Genomic DNA, 22,325 nt, shown 5'->3' with positions numbered 1-22,325 from the left:
CAGTAATAAAACTCCCTGTACTGGGGGAGATATATAGTGTATACTGTGGGGACCTGCCCAGTATCAATACTCCCTGTACTGGGGGAGATATATAGTGTATACTGTGGGGACCTGCCCAGTAACAATACTCCCTGTACTGGGGGAGATCTATAGTGTATACTGTGGGGACCTGCCCAGTAATAATACTCCCTGTACTGGGGGCAGATATATAGTGTATACTGTGGGGACCTGCCCAGTAATAATACTCCCTGTACTGGGGGCAGATATATAGTGTATACTGTGGGGACCTGCCCAGTAATAATACTCCCTGTACTGGGGGCAGGTATATATAGTGTATACTGTGGGGACCTGCCCAGTAACAATACTCCCTGTACTGGGGGAGATATATATAGTGTATACTGTGGGGACCTGCCCAGTAACAATACTCCCTGTACTGGGGGAGATATATATAGTGTATACTGTGGGGACCTGCCCAGTAACAATACCCCCTGTACTGGGGGATATATATAGTGTATACTGTGGGGACCTGCCCAGTAACAATACTCCATATACTGGGGGATATATATAGTGTATACTGTGGGGACCTGCCCAGTAACAATACTCCATATACTGGGGGATATATATAGTGTATACTGTGGGGACCTGCCCAGTAATAATACTCCATATACTGGGGGCTGATATATAGTATATACTGTGGGGACCTGCCCAGTACTAATACTCCCTGTACTGGGGGCAGATATATAGTATATACTGTGGGGACCTGCCCAGTAACAATACTCCATATACTGGGGGATATATATAGTGTATACTGTGGGGACCTGCCCAGTAATAATACTCCATATACTGGGGGCTGATATATAGTATATACTGTGGGGACCTGCCCAGTACTAATACTCCCTGTACTGGGGGCAGATATATAGTATATACTGTGGGGACCTGCACAGTAATAATACTCCCTGTACTGGGGGCTGATATATAGTGTATACTGTGGGGACCTGCCCAGTACTAATACTCTCTGTACTGGGGGATATATATAGTGTATACTGTGGGGACCTGCCCAGTAGTAATACTCCCTGTACTGGGGGCTGATATATAGTGTATACTGTGGGGACCTGCCCAGTAATAATACTCCCTGTACTGGGGGCTGATATATAGTGTATACTGTGGGGACCTGCCCTGTACTAATACTCTCTGTACTGGGGGATATATATAGTGTATACTGTGGGGACCTGCCCAGTAGTAATACTCCCTGTACTGGGGGCTGATATATAGTGTATACTGTGGGGACCTGCCCAGTAATAATACTCCCTGTACTGGGGGATATATATAGTGTATACTGTGGGGACCTGCCCAGTAACAATACTCCCTGTACTGGGGGCTGATATATAGTGTATACTGTACGGACCTGCCCAGTAATAATACTCCCTGTACTGGGGGATATATATAGTGTATGCTGTGGGGACCTGCCCAGTAATAATACTCCCTGTACTGGGGAGAGGTAGTGTGTATATACTGTGGGGACCTGCCCAGTAACAATACTCCCTGTACTGGGGGAGATATATAGTGTATACTGTGGGGACCTGCCCAGTAATAATACTCCCTGTACTGGGGGATATATATAGTGTATGCTGTGGGGACCTGCCCAGTAATAATACTCCCTGTACTGGGGGATATATATAGTGTATGCTGTGGGGACCTGCCCAGTAATAATACTCCCTGTACTGGGGGATATATATAGTGTATACTGTGGGGACCTGCCCAGTAATAATACTCCCTGTACTGGGGGTTGATATATATAGTGTATACTGTGGGGACCTGCCCAGTAACAATACTCCCTGTACTGGGGGATATATATAGTGTATACTCTGGGGACCTGCCCAGTAATAATACTCCCTGTACTGGGGGATATATATAGTGTATACTCTGGGGACCTGCCCAGTAATAATACTCCCTGTACTGGGGGATATATATAGTGTATACTGTGGGGACCTGCCCAGTAATAAGACTCCCTGTACTGGGGGAGATATATAGTGTATACTGTGGGGACCTGCCCAGTAATAATACTCCCTGTACTGGGGGAGATATATAGTGTATACTGTGGGGACCTGCCCAGTAATAATACTCCCTGTACTGGGGGCTGATATATATAGTGTATACTGTGGGGACCTGCCCAGTAACAATACTCCCTGTACTGGGGGATATATATAGTGTATACTCTGGGGACCTGCCCAGTAATAATACTCCCTGTACTGGGGGATATATATAGTGTATACTGTGGGGACCTGCCCAGTAATAAGACTCCCTGTACTGGGGGAGATATATAGTGTATACTGTGGGGACCTGCCCAGTAATAATACTCCCTGTACTGGGGGAGATATATAGTGTATACTGTGGGGACCTGCCCAGTAATAATACTCCCTGTACTGGGGGCTGATATATATAGTGTATACTGTGGGGACCTGCCCAGTAATAATACTCCCTGTACTGGGGGAGATATATAGTGTATACTGTGGGGACCTGCCCAGTAATAATACTCCCTGTACTGGGGGCTGATATATATAGTGTATACTGTGGGGACCTGCCCAGTAACAATACTCCCTGTACTGGGGGATATATATAGTGTATACTGTGGGGACCTGCCCAGTAATAAAACTCCCTGTACTGGGGGAGATATATAGTGTATACTGTGGGGACCTGCCCAGTATCAATACTCCCTGTACTGGGGGAGATATATAGTGTATACTGTGGGGACCTGCCCAGTAACAATACTCCCTGTACTGGGGGAGATCTATAGTGTATACTGTGGGGACCTGCCCAGTAATAATACTCCCTGTACTGGGGGCAGATATATAGTGTATACTGTGGGGACCTGCCCAGTAATAATACTCCCTGTACTGGGGGCAGATATATAGTGTATACTGTGGGGACCTGCCCAGTAATAATACTCCCTGTACTGGGGGCAGGTATATATAGTGTATACTGTGGGGACCTGCCCAGTAACAATACTCCCTGTACTGGGGGAGATATATATAGTGTATACTGTGGGGACCTGCCCAGTAACAATACTCCCTGTACTGGGGGAGATATATATAGTGTATACTGTGGGGACCTGCCCAGTAACAATACCCCCTGTACTGGGGGATATATATAGTGTATACTGTGGGGACCTGCCCAGTAACAATACTCCATATACTGGGGGATATATATAGTGTATACTGTGGGGACCTGCCCAGTAACAATACTCCATATACTGGGGGATATATATAGTGTATACTGTGGGGACCTGCCCAGTAATAATACTCCCTGTACTGGGGGCAGATATATAGTGTATACTGTGGGGACCTGCCCAGTAATAATACTCCCTGTACTGGGGGATATATATATAGTGTATACTGTGGGGACCTGCCCAGTAACAATACTCCCTGTACTGGGGGCTGATATATAGTGTATACTGTGGGGACCTGCCCAGTACTAATACTCCCTGTACTGGGGGCAGATATATAGTATATACTGTGGGGACCTGCCCAGTAATAATACTCCCTGTACTGGGGGCTGATATATAGTGTATACTGTGGGGACCTGCCCAGTACTAATACTCCCTGTACTGGGGGCTGATATATAGTGTATACTGTGGGGACCTGCCCAGTAATAATACTCCCTGTACTGGGGGATATATATATAGTGTATACTGTGGGGACCTGCCCAGTAACAATACTCCCTGTACTGGGGGCTGATATATATAGTGTATACTGTGGGGACCTGCCCAGTAACAATACTCCCTGTACTGGGGGCTGATATATATAGTGTATACTGTGGGGACCTGCCCAGTAATAATACTCCCTGTACTGGGGGCTGATATATATAGTGTATACTGTGGGGACCTGCCCAGTAATAATACTCCCTGTACTGGGGGCTGATATATATAGTGTATACTGTGGGGACCTGCCCAGTAATAATACTCCCTGTACTGGGGGCTGATATATATAGTGTATACTGTGGGGACCTGCCCAGTAATAATACTCCCTGTACTGGGGGCAGATATATATAGTGTATACTGTGGGGACCTGCCCAGTAATAATACTCCCTGTACTGGGGGCAGATATATATAGTGTATACTGTGGGGACCTGCCCAGTAATAATACTCCCTGTACTGGGGGAGATATATAGTGTATACTGTGGGGACCTGCCCAGTAATAATACTCCCTGTACTGGGGGATATATATAGTGTATACTGTGGGGACCTGCCCAGTAATAATACTCCCTGTACTGGGGGATATATATAGTATATACTGTGGGGACCTGCCCAGTAATAATAATACTCCCTGTACTGGGGGAGATATATAGTGTATAGTGTGGGGACCTGCCCAGTAATAATACTCCCTGTACTGGGGGATATATATAGTGTATACTGTGGGGACCTGCCCAGTAATAATACTCCCTGTACTGGGGGAGATATATAGTGTATACTGTGGGGACCTGCCCAGTAATAATACTCCCTGTACTGGGGGATATATATAGTGTATACTGTGGGGACCTGCCCAGTAATAATACTCCCTGTACTGGGGGATATATATAGTATATACTGTGGGGACCTGCCCAGTAATAATAATACTCCCTGTACTGGGGGAGATATATAGTGTATAGTGTGGGGACCTGCCCAGTAATAATACTCCCTGTACTGGGGGATATATATAGTGTATACTGTGGGGACCTGCCCAGTAATAATACTCCCTGTATTTGGTCAGATATGTACACTGGAAACATACATAATATTCACTGTTTAAGAATGATCCACTTGTTAGTATAGTCTATAATATACACTGTACTGGGAATATATACTGTAATAAATAATATACCATCATGAGTATATACATTATGATAATCAGTGAAGACATGCATTTTCATTACAGCGTATAATATATACTACACTGGGAATGTACATGTGCAAAGAAGCAATTAGAGTGACCCATAATACAGTGATTACCAAGTAGAGCGAGGGCTCTGCTCACAATCTGAGGAAGTAAGGGAGACACAAGGCAAAAAAGTGCTTGTCATGTATGGTCAACCATCAGTATAACCAATAGGGGCATAAAAATAAGACTGCATGAACCAGTCATCAGCCAGTAGAAGTACAGTTAGAAAGTGCTACTGAGTGCATGGAAGAGGCAAAAGTTAGATTAGTGAGGTGATGAGCTAAAGAGCTACCAATCCAGTGTTTGTGTGACCAGTAATAAATAAAAACAAAACTTTAACCTTGTTGCATATGGGTTTTGTTTGTTTTAGATAGTCTCCCCATCCATTTTTGGCTACAATTTGGGTTGGCCATTTTTACATGCGCGTATATCTTCTTTTGAATTTAGTTTTATTTTTCTTTGATTACAGGTCTCTATATAGCACTAACTTATAAGCCTAAAGATGAAGTGTGGGGTTAAGACTCCAACTAAGTTATCTCCATCGAAGTTAAAACCAGAAGAGAGCCCAATAAAGAGTGACCATGACCTTTGCGTAGGACATGAAATTTCCCCAAAGGCAAACACCAGCGTGGAGCACTTATCTCCTAGTCGAGTGTCTATCATTTGGGAGGACAGACCTGTGAATAATAAGGAAAATCTTCTGCGTAAGCTGAGTGCCGTAGAAACCAGCGATTTGGAGTGTAGTCCTCTCGAGGACAGCGGTTATTCGTCGGTGCTCCTCAGTGACTCTCAGAGCCAGGATGAGGATTTTGGTACCAGCCTTATATCCACCCATTTGTTTGAGACACCAAAACAACAAGACTGTCCGGAAAAAATTGCGCCAGTCCACCCAAGTACCCACTTGTTGCCGGTTCTCCACTTTGAGGAGGCTGTTTGTTCTACTTTAAAGAGAAGTGGTAAAAGATGTCCAAAGATTGATTGGGACTCTCTTCAAGAAGTAGTCTCCCGTGAGGCCTGCTGCCTTGATAAGCTTATTGGCAAAAAAATGGGATTGGAAAGAATGGACATTCTTGGGGAGCTTTTCCAGAGGGACTTTAAGCATCTGCTCAGCCAAATATTAAGATATCTTAGTGAAATCGATTTAATCAAGTAAGTTTTGTTTTAGTTTTTTTTCCTGCCAATTATGTGTCATTATTCTGATTTTGCTTTTCTTTTTGATTTAAATGTGGTTTTAACATGGAACTTGGGTCACATCGTTTGTCTCCTCCAGTTAGACATACACTACCGTTCAAAAGTTTGGGGTCACCCAGACAATTTTGTGTTTTCCATGAAAACTCATACTTTTATTTATCAAATGAGTTGCAAAATGAATAGAAAATATAGTCCAGACATTGACCAGGTTAGAAATAATGATTTTTATTAGAAAGAATAATTTTCTCCTTCAAACTTTGCTTTCGTCAAAGAATGCTCCCTTTGCAGCAATTACAGCATTGCAGACCTTTGGCATTCTAGCTGTTAATTTGCTGAGGTAATCTTGAGAACTTTCCCCCCCCCCATGCTTCCTGAAGCCCCTACCACAAGTTGGATTGGCTTGATGGGCACTTTTTACGTACCATGCGGTCAAGCTGCTCCCACAACAGCTCAATGGGGTTGAGATCTGGTGACTGCGCTGGCCACTCCATTGCAGATAGAATACCAGCTGCCTGCTTCTTCCCTAAATAGTTCATGCATAATTTGGAGGTGTGCTTTGCGTCATTGTCCTGTTGTAGGATGAAATTGGTTCCAGTCAAGCGCTGTCCACAGGGTATGGCATGGCGCTGCAAAATGGAGTGATAGCCTTCTTTATTCAAAATCCTATTTACCTTGTACAAATCTCCCACTTTACCAGCACCAAAGCAATCCCAGACCATCACATTACCTCCACCATGCTTGACAGATGGCGTCAGGCACTCTTCCAGCATCTTTTCAGTTGTGCAGACGGCATGGATTTATATAGTGTGACCGAAAGAATGTTAAAAAATAAATCTATACTTAGCGTCTGATGGCCCCCGCAATCTTGATTCGCTCCGTCCTGGCTTGCCAGCAGCTCGCGGTACACTGAAGGACCTGACGTCAGCGCAGGTCCTTCAGTCCACCGCGATCTGCCGACAAGGAGACCGGGGGCCATCAGAAGGTAAATATAATATTTATTTTTTATTTAATTCTTTTTTTTACAGGTTCTATGGTACTCGGGTCCAGAGGAGAGTCTCCTCTCCTCCAGACCCCGGTACCATCCGCACATTGAAACTCTTGGATTCCTCATGTACAGATGCAGTGATGCGAAGTCCAAGCGTTCCAATGCAAGTCAATGGCAGCGAAAACGCAGCGCTTCCGCAAAATAATTGGTAGTGCTGCTTTTTTTTCCGCAATGATAATCCGCTGCGGAAATTTCCGCAGCATATGCACAGCACATGTGGACTATCATTGGGGAACATGGCAGACCTTCTACCAAGCGTTTTTTTTAAGCGTTTCTTCAGCGGAATTGCCGCTGCAAAAACGCAAAAAAAAGCATTGTGGGCACACAGTCTAATGCTCCAGATTCTCAACTAGCTCAAAGGAAGGTCCATTTTATAGCTTCTCATATCAGCCAAACCGTTTTCAGCTGGGCTAACATACTTGTGCAAGGGTTTTCTAAACACCCATTATCCTTCTTACACAGTTAGCAAACACAATGTACCATTAAAACACTGGAGTGGTGGTTGTTGGAAATGGGCCTCTATACACCTATGTAGATATTGCAATAAAAACAAGACGTTTGAAGCTAGAATAGTCATTTACCACATTAGCAATGTATAGAGTATATTTCTGATTCATTGAAAAAAAATGTGCTTTTCTTTCAAAAGTAATGAAATTTCTAAATGACCCCAAACTTTTGAACGGTAGTGTATTTTGTTGGAAATTCTCCAGACAAACGGTATATCTCTTAGGCTTTGTTCACATGTCCAGTAATAGTCAATAGAAGGTATAACCACAATCTCTTTGGAGCCCTATGGATGCACTTTGTGAACAGGGAGCTGACACACGCCAAGTGCAGATCCATGCTTTCTTGTATCAAGAGTGGCTGACACCAGTGTGGCTGATGGTACTATTGTACATGATGTATTAGACAATATAATTTCAATATACAGCAGGGATGTCAAACTCAAACACAGGGGGCTAAAATGAGGCCAACCACTATACAGTATACTGGGCCCCACATAGTCCTCCATACAGAATAATGGACCCCACATAGGTGGCGGTTGTGGTCTCGTGGGCCAAATATAACCATCCTATGGGCCTGACTTGGCCCACGGGCCAGAGTTTGACATGTATGATATATACAGGGACCAGTGTGGTAGTTTATTAGAGGAAACTCTCTTGGTGTAAACTGCTTTGCTGACTTTGGTTTCTTTCAGTGTTATCAGTGTGAGCACAACATGGCGGAAGATCTTACAGAGCGACAAATGGGCGTACAGTGTGTATAAACGGTGCCATAAAGAAATCTGTGTAAGTACCCCTTGTGCGTGGAGATTTTCTCTGCATGCTCTAAATCACTGTTTCTCAAACTCCAGCCCTCGGGGCACACAACAGATCATGTTTTCAGGATCTCCGTAGTATTGTACAGGCGTGAGAGCTTTCTGATGCCTCGAGAGTATTGCACAGGTAATGGAATTAAGGAAAGCTGGAGCTTGGAAAAGCCTGCTCTAAATAATTGGCAAACTGCTAATTTGATCTAGTAGAGGCTCCTTAGCTTTTACATGGTGCATTTCTAGTAAGTGGGTTTTAAACTATAAAAGTGCCAATAATTGATGAGGAAGGTGAAACATGTTCAGGCTGAAGAAATAATAGCTTTATTAGCTAAACCACTCCTATTAGTAGATATTAATAGTGGCCTGGCATGGGTGCCTGTTCCTGACCTGCATAATTCCTGTAAAATATTAAAGCTGACACTCCTAAATCAGAGTTCTACTAGATCAGGGCTTCTTAAAGTTTCTCATGGTCCTCACCAGACAGGCCAAGATGATGTCTGGATCTTGCCTTCTGTATTGGAAGTCATTGTTATAATGAATAGTTTTTATACATTTCCATTTTATTTATTTTGTCTTTTCCCCTGAACTCAGTATTACATTTAAAATAAGTGTAGAATAGGTAAAATTATGTTAAAGTGGAGATTGCTGCAGCTGTTCTATATGTTAACTGCCTCTAACATCTCCCTGGCGCCTCAATAGTGTTGCCAGCCTAAGTTTGAGAAGCGCTGGTCTACATCATCAGGGTCTCCTAATTCAAGCCAGTAACAGCAGGAGGATGACAATCCTGAGGGGCGCCACAGCCTCTTTACTTTAGTAACTTGTAGTAATCTGTGCACCTTATTCAGTGTCTATTGACATGTCTGTTATTGGTGAAAGTGCACTGTTCTTTTAAGTCCTTCACAATGTCATCAAGCCATTAAAGGGGTGTTCAGGTTTTGGAAAATTCATGTCCTGCAAACTGCTTCACTCTCCCTCCCACATCCAGCGCTGAATCTCCGCGTCTGTCTGCAGTGCTGTCACATCGATGCTGAGCCTAATAACTGAGCCCATCAGCGTTGCCCGAGTTGACTGCACGAGCCACTGAGCTCATTGTATGCAGCATTGTCGACTCTACATTGGAGCTGAAGACAGTAACAGAAACTGGGAGCAGCAGCAGACTCCGTACTGGACCTGGGGAGGGAGAGTAAAGTGCAGTTTGCTGCTTTTTTTGTTTTCATTTACAGAAGCATTGCAGAATTTTTACCCCATAGTGACCAGGCCAATTTTTTTTTCAAATCTGATGTCACTTTGTGGTAATAACTGAAATGTTTCAGTGTATCCCATTGGTTCTGAGATGGTGTGTGTTTTTTTTTTTTTTTGACACATATTTTATGATTGTAAATTTAGATCCATATCTCTTGCGTTTATTTGTAATATATCTATATATATATGTATGTATGTATGTATGTATGTATGTATGTATGTATGTATGTATGTGTGTATGTGTGTGTATATATATATATATATATATATCTAAAAATTAGCAATTTTGATTATTCATTTGATCCAGACAGTCACACCACACAAAATAGCATCAGCATCATCTGAAATTTCCAATTGTAGCAGTAATTTTTCCTTTTTTTTTTTTTCTTCCAAGGAAATTTACAAAACGTATTTTTTAGGGACCTATTCAGTTTTGAAGGGACTTTGAGGGTTCTGTATATTGGAAAATCCACAAGTGATCCCATTTTAAAAACTGCACCCGTCAACATTCAAAACTGCTGTCAGGTAGTTTATTAACCCTTCATAGAATATTAGTTTGGCTGGGCCAGGGTCATTGTGTCCAACCCCTGCTCAATGCAGGATTCACTAAACCATCTCAGACGTCTGCCCAGCCTCTGAACACTTCAATTGAAGTTTCTGGTTACCACCTAAATGCTGCTAACTTCTGTACAGGTCACTATAGCCAGCTGACTGTAAGGCTATGAATTGCCATGGCAACCAACAGGACCACACAAATATGATCTCAGGGTGCTGATGGGGTTAAAGATGGCGACCCCCACACTCTATTAACCATCTAGATGCTGTAGTCACTATTGACAGCAGCATCTAAGCTGTTAGGGTATGTGCACATGATCAGTATGAGCAGCTCTTTGAACGCAGTATACTTTATGCTGCATCCAAAGCGCTGCACGCAGGTGAATCTGCATGTGTTCATTCAACCATGCGGATTCACCGCACTCAATACACTGTAGTGATCTAATTTCTCTTGCGGAGACTAGTGACTCCGCGCGAAATTGACATGCTGCGGTCTGTGAAGACGTTCCACATGTCCTTGTCGCGGGTGATCCGCAGGAGTACGGAGATGCATAGTGGGCATGGGATTTCTTGAAATCCCATCCACTATGCTGTAACATCTGACCGCTGCGGGATTGTACGCAGCGATTACTGATCGTGTGCCCATACCCTAAAGCTTTCGTGGTCGGTGCCAGCTATAGTGTACAGCCGATAGATACTGCATTTTCACCTGTCAGAGGGATGCTATTCTCTTATATCTCAGGTCAGTTTTAAGTTGTTTTGGTGGTCACTAAGGGGTTAAAATGGTTTCCTGTTTTGGAAAGCCCATGTCCCTGGCTAAAATTAGTTTAGATATTAACCATGGATTGCATCTGCTTTACATTTTCTAAGTAACACTCTGCCTTCACAGGAACGAGAGGCCAGGAAGGAGGAACATACTGCTACACGGGAAGCTTCTCTCTTCCGGATCCCGCTCTCGTCGGTTCAGAAGGTCGCCAGTGCAGCCTGCTGTATCTCAAAGAAGAAAAGTACTAAAAAGAACAAGCCATCTCAGTCATACAGTCGTTACTCAGAGTATATTGAGGTAAGACTCAAATGTCAAACTCTAGTAACTGTGATCATTAAGAGATGCTGAAATCCTAACTCGCATTTACTGCCTATTGTGCGATGTTTCACTGGGGTTGTCCACTACTAGAACAACCCCTTCTTGAAGTAAATGTTTGGCCCCAGTAAAATAAAAAAAACCTATACTCTCCTCCTCTGCCAGCGCCGTTTCTGCGGTGTCTGCACTTGCTCTCCCCGGGGCTCCCGTGCTGTTCTGACTTGTGACGCTGCCGCCCAATCAGCGCTGGCGTCCCTGCCCCCGCCTACGTACAGATAAAACAGGAAGAGGAAGTCAGAGAGCAGCTGCAGCCTGGACTTCCTCTTCATGTACAATCTGTGCGGGGGCCGGGACGCCAGTGCTGATCGGGCGGCAGCTTCACAAGTCAGAACAGCACGGGAGCCCCGGGGAGAGAGTGTGCTGGCACGGGAGGAGCTTATAGGGTGGTTTTATTTTATTTATATTTTTGAGGCCAAGCATTTAGTTCAAGAAGGTGTTGTTCTAGTAGTGGACAACCCCTTTAAGTGCGTTCGCCTCTATGAAAACAAAAAAAGACCTGGTTTGATGCGACAACAGATCTCAGGATAGCAGTCATCACAAGAGCTCTGGCATCTTATTAGTAAAGGCTGAAAGCTTTCAAAGCAGCAGAATTGTAGATCTTCACTAAACTAGTTTTGGGCAGCTGAGAGTACAATGGGAAGCTTTGATGCGATAAGTCACATGACCAGCCGCCATCTTGAGTGCTATGAACGTGACGGCACAGCATGCACTGTTCACACACCGCATCCTCTGGCAGCATCGTCTGGAGGACATGGATGCTGTGCTGAGACATGTGGGCGTTGGGGTTTTCTATGCCCGATTGTGGCAGTTTATCAAGAAGGGGCTAATGGCTGTAACTTCGTTCCCCCACAAACTTGCAGAGAGAATTACAGAGGAAGGTTTTATCCAGTTTCAGGAGTTGAGGCTGTTTTTACTGTAGCCGGTGGTCCCTAACATAAGTTCTTGGTTACTGAATTTCTGTATAGGTTGAAATGAAGTGAGATCCCACTGTCTCGTGGAGTTAACTCTTAATTTCAAATGCTCATGTCTTTCCGGGTGTGGTGTTATGTCGAGTTGTTCTCATTTTCTCTTTCTGCTTTCCTGACAGGTTGGAAGAACACTAACGAATGACCGAAGCCTAAAAGTGTGTATAGACTGTGGTTCTCCTGCCAAGTACGACTCCTGCCAGCACAGGGCGGTCTGTACCAGGGACAGTTGTCAGCTGGACTTCTGCACCTTGTGCAATTGTAAATATCATTTTTCCAAAGACTGTACAACCAGCAAAGCTCAAAATCACAGATACTTATCAGAACCACTTCCAGGGAGTAAGAAGAGCAAGCAGAATTTGCGAAGGCTATAACTTTTAAGAGAAAAAAACACTGATCAAATGTTTCCTGTTGGAATCACAAAAGCTAACTTTTTTTTCACATAGAAAGTACATTTTATCCCATTTGTAAAAGGAAAACTGAAGTAATGTTTATTGGCAAACTACAGTCTAAAATATCTACTGGTGCCTAGCATTAACTACCAGTCACTTATTTTTCCCTGCCCATCCAGTTCATAAATTGTGGCGGAAACTTTCCAGCAGTGTGTGTAATGCCAATTAGACCTATATATTCTAATCACTGGAGTCTTCTACATGTCCGAAGACCTCCTGATATACAACAGTTGGAAGGCGCCCTGTCAGATTTCCCCCCAAACTTGTGTACTGGAGGCCGTATAGTTTGCGCTCTTGGAATTTGCTGGTTTTAGTCCCAGTTTGCCTATGTATCTTTGCAAGCTCATTATTTATTTTTTTTATTTGATCTTAAAGTTATATATTTTTTTTCTCAAATCTTTTAGAATTACCAAAAAGAATATTTTTATATCTCAGGATTCAATCAGTTTTAAGACATGTTACAAAGTTGTTTTTAAGGTTTGCTTTTGTGCTGTGCTAGTTTTATGACTCGATATGCTTTTGTATATATGTAAATATCTAAGTCTGTAAGCGTCCTGTTCTAGCTGTATATATTTACGTGTGCAATATTTATTTGCACTAAGTTGAATAAATTATTACAAATTTATCTGATTCATTTCAGACTTGGTTGAATGAAATGATTTTTGCCATAAATACCTGGAAAGTGCACTGCATCAGCAATGGTCTCAATTGTAACTTTACAGCTGACATCCCACTGCAATATCAGTGATCGGAGATGATCCTGAGTGAGATGACCCCAAGTGGTGTTAGTGACTGTAGCGTGTAGGTGGTCTGACGGAACGCTTGGGAATACCGGTCATTGAATGTATGCCCCGCACTATGCATATTAAGTGTGCCGACTGGTTTTCGTGATAGTTGGGGGACCTAATAAATTTAAAGCTGCCTGGTAGACTTCCATTAGTAACCTCATCAAAGTGATGACCTAGCACACAACATGGTACCCAACCTGCTTTTAACATGTCCGCCTATTGCACACAACACGTACTGTGATGGATTGTCTGTAGAAAAGAGCAATAAGCAGTGAGGAAAGAGGATGGCACAGGAAACTTCTGGACTAGTTGCCTTTTATAAAGGCTTGTTCTGCTCTCCCCAAGCCATGTTTCAGATTTTGTGAATATGCTAGAGGAAGCGAATATTAGGACTGAGGTGTTGCACAGCTTCTGGATACCCACAGTTGCGGTAGAAACTTCAGAGCAAATTACATGGGATAACAAGCTTTTACTTCTCAGAACATGAGGTAAAGGACAAAACGCACAGTCACACAGTACTGCACCAGGAAGTAAGAACAAAAAAGAAAAAACGAGACTTTTCTTTTACAATACAGTAAACAAGGAAACTTTGCACAACATTGCCATCTACTGTCAGATCAGCATAAAGTCCTTCACACAAACACAAAAGTCCACAACTGTTGTATATACCAACACCCTTTCTCAACAGTAAGGACTTATTCAGTCAAACCCAATTTCTTCATTAGTCTCTGATGTTTTTCCGCATTCAATGCCTTTGTGAAAATGTCTGCTGTCATATCTTCAGTTGGACAATATTCTAATTTCAGGATTCCTTGTTCCTGATAGTCCCTCAAGAAATAATACTTCACATCAATGTGCTTGGTTCTTGGGTTAACTCTTTTTCCATCTGAGCAAGAACAAGACATCACTGATTGTCATTTTATTTTTGATGGTTCAACGTATCCAGTTAAAATGCATTTATCACTTGCAGGCAGTTTCAGTTTAACATTGCTGGTTCCTTTCAAATAACGTATTACTCTCTTCACAGCATTCCAATCCACTTTATTTGGCTTGGACACTTTTCTACTCAGAATTCCTACTGCTGCTGCAATGTCTGGCCTTGTAACTGTCGCTAGATACAGTAATTTTCCTATCGCCATTCTGTACTCTTCATTATTTGGTAACAAATTTTTCTCACTAATCTCTTTAAGATTAGTTTCCATTGGAGACTTTGCTGGTTTTGCATATTTCAATCCAAATGTTTCAGTTATGTCTTGAATCATGTGATTTTGATTAAGTAGGAAACTTCCATCTTCTCTTTCGATCTCTTTATCCCTTTCTTTTTCAAAACAAACTAAAATGTCTTCAACATATAGGAGTACATAGATCCGTCTGTCCACTAGTTTTTTTGTGTACAGGCAAGGATCAGCTTTGCCTCTTAAATATTTCATTTGTGAGCACCTCTGTGATTTTATCATTCCACGCTTCAGCAGCTTGTTTTAAGCTGTATATACTTTTCTGTAATTTGCAAACTGTGTTTGGGTTACTTTCATCTTTGAATCCTGGAGGTTGTTCCATGTAAATATCTTCTATTAAACTTCCATTCAAAAATGAGGTCTTTGCATCCATATGTTTCAGTTCCATCTGTTTCATTGCTGCAACTGCAAACAAAGTTCTTATTGTAGTATGTTTGACAACTGGAGCAAATGTTTCATCGTAGTCTTCTCCGTATTTTTGAGAATAACCTTTAGCTACAAGTCTTGCTCGGTATCGTTCAGCTGTGCCATCTGTTCGGTACTTTTACTTTAAAAACCAATTTACATCCTATTAGGGTTGAGCGAGTATGTTCTGTCCGAGTATGCTCGGGCCGAGCTCCGAGTATTTACAGCTGCTCGGTGATGAGGTTAAATCGCTCCCGTGTGCATGATTTGCAACTGTTTGACAGCTTTATTACATGTGAGAAATGTGTAAGAAATAGACATTCCTCCCATATAATAAAGCTGTCAAACAGTTGCAAATCATGCACACAGGAGCGATTTAACCTGATCACCGAGCAGCTGTAAATACTCGGAGCTCGGCCCGAGCATACTCGCCGAAAGGGTTAATAGAACATACTTGCTCAACACCACATCCTATAGCTTTTCTTCCTTCTGGTAATTCTGTTAGTGTCCATGTTTTTGAGTCATGCATGGATTTTATTTCTATTTCTGTTGTTCTATCCATTTATTGGCTGCTTCTTCAGGAAGTCGAGATATGTCTTCCCAAGAGGTAGGCTCATAAATTTTACTTGTACTTGCCTTGTATGAAAGGCGTATTGGTGGTTTTCCTTTGTTTTCTCTTATTGAACGTCTTGGTTCTGTGTCTGTAGTTGTTTCTCTTCACTTTCAGTATTCTGTTTTTTATTAGTTTCAACTTCTGTTTTTCTCATTTTTTTGTTTTCAGTGAAATCAGTGTCGTCTTTTAGATCCTCAATGAATGTCACACTGTTACTCACCATAACTCTGACTGTTTTGGGATCTAGGACTCTATATCCTTTGCAATTTTCACTATATCCAACAAATATTCCTTCCATGGACCTATTTTGAAGTTTGTAATGTTTTTCTGTTGGAATGAAAACAAAAACTTTACAACCAAAAACTCTTAATGATTTACACTTGGTTTCATACCTTGCCACAGTTCATGTTTTTTTTTCAGTTTTCTAGAATAGTCGGTTCTCTAGATATTGTAGCGGTCATTGCTGCTTCACCCCAATATTTCTGATGGTTTGGAATCTGTCAGCATACACCTTATCATTTCAGTCAGAGTTCTGTTTTTCCTTTTTGCTACTCCATTTTGTTCAGGTGTGTAAGGAACAGTCTTTTGATGCTCTACCATTTTTTAAGTAGTTTTCTATTTGGTGTTCTGTGAATTCACCTTCATTATCACTTCTAACGACAATTGGCTTCCTCTGAAATTTGTTAGTTGACTGTGTCATGTAGTCTACTAGTTTATTGAAAACTTCGCTTTTGTTCTGGATCAAGTATGTGACTGTATCTTGAGTAATCATCTATAAAAGTCACCATATATCTATTGCCTCCTGATGTAGTTACTTTCATGGGTCCACATATTTCAGTATGCACCAAATCAAGTGGTCTTGTGCTCTTCGTTTCACTTTCTTTAGGAATAGATATCCTTGTGGCTTTTGATTTTAGACAACATTCACATCTTACGGTAATTGAGCAGTCAGATATCAATAGATCATTTTGTCAATTCTTTCCTTTGTAGCTCCATTTTACTTTCAGGATGTATTTGTCCTAGACATGTGTACACAACTTCATCTGTTCCTTTAATGTGTCTAGATGATATAATTGTTCATCTGCCTTGACATTGGTTATTACCTTGTTTCCTGCTAAGATTCTACACTCATCTTTGAATTTTACAGTAAGTCCTTTAGCTGTTAGACATTTTACAGATAACAATCCTCCTTATAATCTTGGAACATAACACATCCTGTACAAGTATTTTTTAATCATGCCCAAACTTGTTAAAACAGTTTAGCATTCCTTGTCCAACACCTGCAGTTATTTTGCTTCCATCTGCAAGATAAATGGCTTCTTTCTTATTTAAATTAAGTTCAGTAAAGAAATTTTTATTACTTGTCATGTGACTTGTTGCTCCTGAGTCAATAAACCAATCCAACGATGATTTCTTATCAGTCACCTTAAATGTGTCATTCCAATTTTTTTCATATGAATCAAATTGTGTTTTTCACCTTGTGTATTCTCTTTATGATGTAATTTCTGTTCTGCTTTCCATATAGTACAGTCTCTTTAAATGTCCTTTTTTTTCTTACATCTGAAACATTCTCTTGTCTCTTTATTATAGGGTCTTTTTTATTCTGTAGCTTTAAGAGCATTTCCATTATCTTTTTCAGTAGAAGAATCATTTGTTTGTTCTTTCCTTCTTTGATATTCATTTGAGTCTGGTCTTCACAAACTCGAATGTAATGTCTGGTTCAGGTCTTGTCTCTAGTGCATTTATCAAAGCAGTATATGAATCCGGTAAACTGCACAATAATATTGCTGCTACATGGCTTTCCTTAATATCTTCACCAATTGATCTCAACTGTGATATCACTTCCATAATAGAGTATATATATGCTTCTGCATGTCATTGTCTGCACTTAGTCTCATACTGTAAAGCTTTCTTAGCAGAAATAACTTGTGATTTAAGCTGGGTCTTTCATGTAGCTTTCTTAGTTCTTCCCACATTCCCTTTGCTGTATCCTCATTCCTTATGTGGATTGAGCATCATCCACTAATAGGCTGATGGTAGCTCTAGCTTGTCTATTTTTCTTATCCCATGTCTGATTATCCTCATCAGGTCTATCTGTAGTGATTTACTTCTCATAAATCATCTTTAGACAATAACATTTCTACTTTGAACTTCCAGAACTGATAATTCTCATTCAGCTTAGATACTGTGAGTTTTAGCTCTGTGCTACTTGTCCTCTTTAACTTGTCTTACTTGTTTGGAGAGAATTGTACTGAAGAATTCTTCTGCATTCACCAGGGTCTTGCTGAGAGTTCCGGTGTCCTGGGTGTCTGGGGTCCTCGGTGCCTGGGCCCATAACCTCTTGCACAGCTTCTGGATACCCACAGTTGCGGTAGAAACTTCACAGAGCAAATTACATGGGATAACAAGCTTTTACTTCTCAGAACATGAGGTAAAGGAAAAAACGCACAGTCACACAGTACTGCACCAGGAAGTAAGAACAAAAAAGAAAAAACAAGAGACTTTTCTTTTACAATACAGTAAACAAGGAAACTTTACACAACATTGCCATCTACTGTCAGATCAGCATAAAGTCCTTCACACAAACACAAAAGTCCACAACTGTTGCATATATCAACATGAGGCATTCAAGGAACCAGCCTCATGTATATACTGCTGCTCCATGTCATATGTGGTTCTCGGGGTGAGAGGGACTGAAGGCATCTCCAAGGGGAAGGTGGCTGCAGCCAATTAAGTCACCTTTCCTCTCCCGCCAACCTGTCCCTGAGCTGTGATTGCAAGTGGTGCTTGATCCAGAGGAGTTGACGTTACATGATATCTAGGTACCACATGGTATCCCTGTTGTATTATACCTTGCTCTGTCTGGCACCCTGCAGGGTGGTAAGCTAGCCAACAATGGGCTACATGAGGATCCTAGTACTACAATAGCTACATGTTCCTTTTTAATGGAATATGGACTTTGTTTTGAGATGTCAAAATCCTCAGCAAGTCCTTTTTTTTTTTTTAAAGCAATTTTAGCAGGAAAGCTCACACAAGTCAGTTCTGCAGGACCTGGAACCCTGTCAGCATCATTTGTTTTTACAGTCACTTTTTTTTTTCCTCATATCCATAGAACAATGCTTTGTACACATGTATGTGCCCTAAATCTGGTCACTTTGGGTGACACGCTGCAATAACATAATGGCCACAAGATGGTGCTCCTGCAACGTTAGAAATCGTAACGAAATGGTGCACAAAATTAAGCAGTAACATCACTAAAGATGGAAATATTGTGTCTTGATAGTTGGGCAGGGTTTTTTTTTTTTTTCAATTTAATCTGAATAATTATCTGACATCTGGAAAGTTTTCTTGTCTATACTATTACTGGGTTATTCAGATCTGCCGTTCTACTCTGACATGGGAATAACTGCTGCGAAGTCCTGGCCTGTTGGAATTTATTACAGTGGTTACTGCTACAAGTACTGCGCTGTACATGACTGTGATAGGATAATACAGGGAAAAGAGATTTATACTGATACTTTATCTGTTCTGGAATAAACCACATGCCTTGACAATTTCTGGATTAGTAATCTATTTCTAAGTCTTGCACTCCGCAGGCGGGGTTTAGAAAATAGGTGTGCAAAGCTGGACTACACTGTTAGTATAACTCCCATATAAAAAAGTTACAGGAAAGTGTAGCAATGTGAGCTACACTGCAGGAATATGCCCCAGCAACTTCTATAGGAGTTATTTTAAAGGCATAATGCAGCTGTGCTTGGCTATGTTCAGAACCCCGCCTCTGTTAATCAGGACTTGGACAAGACGGGGATAACCGTTTCTATGACAGGCAGGAATGGAAATACAGGTGCATCTCACTAAATTAGAATATCATCAAAAAGTTAATTTATTTCAGTACAAAAAGTGAAACTCATTATATAGAGTCATTACAAACAGAATGATCTATTTCAAGTGTTTATTTCTGTTAATGTTGATGATTATGGCTTACAGCCAATGAAAACACAAAAGTCATTATCTCAGTAAATTAGAATACTTTATAACAACAGCTTGAAAAATGTTTTTAAAATTCGAAATGCTGGCCTACTGAAATGTATGTTCAGTAAATGCACTCAATACTTGGTCGGGGCTCCTTTTGCATCAATTACTGCATCAATGCTGCGTGGCAAGGAGGCGATCAGCTTGTGGCACTGCTGAGGTGTTATGGAAGCCCAGCATTTGAAAGCAGCCTTCAGCTCGTCTGCATTGTTGGGTCTGGTGTCTCTCATATTCCTCTTGACAATACCCCATAGATTCTCTATGGGGTTAAGGTCAGGCGAGTTTGCTGACCAATCAAGCACAGTGATACTGTTGCTTTTAAACCAGGTATTGGTACTTTTGGCAGTGTGGACAGGTGCCAAGTCCTGCTGGAGAATGAAATCTCCATCTCCAGAAAGCTTGTCGGCAGAGGGAAGCATGAAGTGCTCTAAAATGTCCTGGTAGATGGCTGCGCTGACTTTGGTCTTGACCTACACCAGCAGATGACATGGCTCCCCAAACCATCACTGATTGTGGAAACTTCACACTAGACCTCAAGCAGCTTGGATTGTGGCCTCTCCACTCTTCCTCCAGACTCTGGGACCTTGATTTCCAAATGAAAATTGGAACTCTGGGACCTTGTGGAGTATGTCAATGACTGCCTTCTGGACATCTGTCAAGTCAGCAGCCTACCCCATGATTGTGGAGCCTACTGAAACAGACTAAGGGAACTTTTTAAATGCTTTTTTTAGCCTTTGCAGGTTTTTTGTCAATTCTAATTTACTGAGATAATGACTTTTGTGTTTTCATTGGCTGTAAGCCATAATCATAAACATCAACAGAAATAAACACTTGAAATAGATCACGCTGTTTGTAATGACTCTATATAATATACGAGTTTTACTTTTTGTAGAAAAAAAACAAACTTTTTGATGATATTCTAATTTAGTGAGATGCACCTGTAAGTCAATGGATTATCATGGGAACAGGTAAGAAAGCCTCAAATATTAACTCCTACACGACATGAGGTAAATATGTCATGTCCCTGCCTGCATCTTTCCCTGCACATGATAATTGATGTAATCAGCAGTTACGTGCCTTTTAACAGCTGTGAATGGGTCAGAAATCCGTCTGCGGCTATTAACTGATTAAATCCCGCTGTCACTCTCTGACAGTGGTATCACAGGTGATTGGGTAGCTTTAAGTTTAAGAGGACTATTCAATACAGGAAAAAGGGAAAATAAAGTTTTTAAAAATATGAGAAAAAATAAACACAAGTTCAAGTCACACCCCTTTTTTGCGCGATTAAAAATAAAACAATAAAAAAAGGACATATTTGGTATCGCTGCTTTCAGAAATTTCCGGTCTATCAAAATATAAAATAAATTAATCCGATTGGTAAATGGTGTAACTAGAAAAAACAATCAAAACTCCAGAACTAGTGTTTTATCCGTCTCAACAAGGCGATCAAAACATCGTATTTACCCCAAAATGGTAGTAATAAAAACGTCAGCTCAGTCACAAAAAAATAAGCCTTCACCCGGCCCCAGATCCTGAAAAATGAAGGGGTCTTGAAAAATGGCGAGAAATGCAAAAACGTTTTTTTTTTTTTTATATATATATATATATATACAGATTTCAGATTTTTTTTGTCACTACTGAAATGAAAAATAAACTATACGTGTTTGCTATCCGCGTAGTTGTACTGACCTGGAGTCATTCGGCCAGGTCTGTTTTATCACATAGTGAACATGGTAAAGAAAACAAAAACACAATTGTTTTTATGCAGTTTCACCGCACTTGGAATTTTTTTTCAGTACACTATATGGTAAAATCAATGGTGCCATTCAAAAGTACAACTCGATCTACAAAAAAACAAGCCCTCATACGGTTATATGGCCAGAAAAATATAAAAGTTATGGTTCTTGGAAGAAGAGAAGGAAAAAACGAAAACTGCAAATGGCCCTGGCGTGAAGGGGTTAACTCATAGTATTAATATCAGAATCCAGGCTCAGGTTGAGCCACAGGGGAACAGGTGAGTTCCTCGGAGGGCACCCAGCCCCGTACCACCGTATTTGACGGAGTACATTTTATATACTATGTGCAGACAGGCGTAAAGAGCTACTAGCCAGGTATAGAGCTACTGAGAGGCTTCCTAGGTGAAACAGTCTGAAGTAAGGGCCAAGATGCATCCAATGCCAATTTCACACGTCTGATTTTCTGGTACGTTTTTGTTCAGTGTTTTTAACCCCTTACTGACACGCCATACAGTTGCATTATACGCTGCCTCAATGACCGTTCCCGAGCCTGCATCTTTCCTGGCAGATGATGGCTGTGATATTCAGCCATCATCTACCTGTACCAGGCGCACATGGGGCGAGCCTCCACCCGTGGCTGTTAACCAGATGATGGACGGCAGCATTTAGAGAGCATCGGCAGGTAGGTGCGTCATTCCAT

General features: G+C 41.5%; 1 protein-coding gene across 3 annotated transcripts in view; it reads left to right on the top strand.

The window, feature by feature from the left end:
* The window catches only part of LOC141257774 (peptide chain release factor 1-like, mitochondrial), a 67,934-nt gene extending 54,493 nt beyond the window's left edge, over positions 1–13,441 (top strand). For 2 of the 3 annotated variants that reach the window (XM_073672738.1, XM_073672737.1), the window contains exons 2-5: positions 5,383–6,062; positions 8,348–8,438; positions 11,148–11,321; positions 12,487–13,441. In XM_073672738.1, coding sequence (XP_073528839.1) covers positions 5,416–6,062; positions 8,348–8,438; positions 11,148–11,321; positions 12,487–12,738 — 1,164 coding nt within the window. In that variant the 5' untranslated portion in view covers positions 5,383–5,415 and the 3' untranslated portion in view covers positions 12,739–13,441. Of the gene's footprint in view, positions 1–5,382; positions 6,063–8,347; positions 8,439–11,147; positions 11,322–12,486 lie in introns of those variants that run through there. The other variant, XM_073672736.1, reaches the window with a different exon arrangement.
* The last annotated feature ends 8,884 nt before the right edge of the window (positions 13,442–22,325 follow it).

Source organism: Phyllobates terribilis, unplaced genomic scaffold (assembly GCF_046119375.1).
Source record: "Phyllobates terribilis strain yellow unplaced genomic scaffold, ASM4611937v1 Scaffold_3__8_contigs__length_932513732, whole genome shotgun sequence".
NCBI classification, from domain to species: Eukaryota; Metazoa; Chordata; class Amphibia; order Anura; family Dendrobatidae; genus Phyllobates; species Phyllobates terribilis.
Note: the sequence above shows the minus strand (reverse complement) of the source record. Positions and strands in the feature narration are given on the sequence as shown.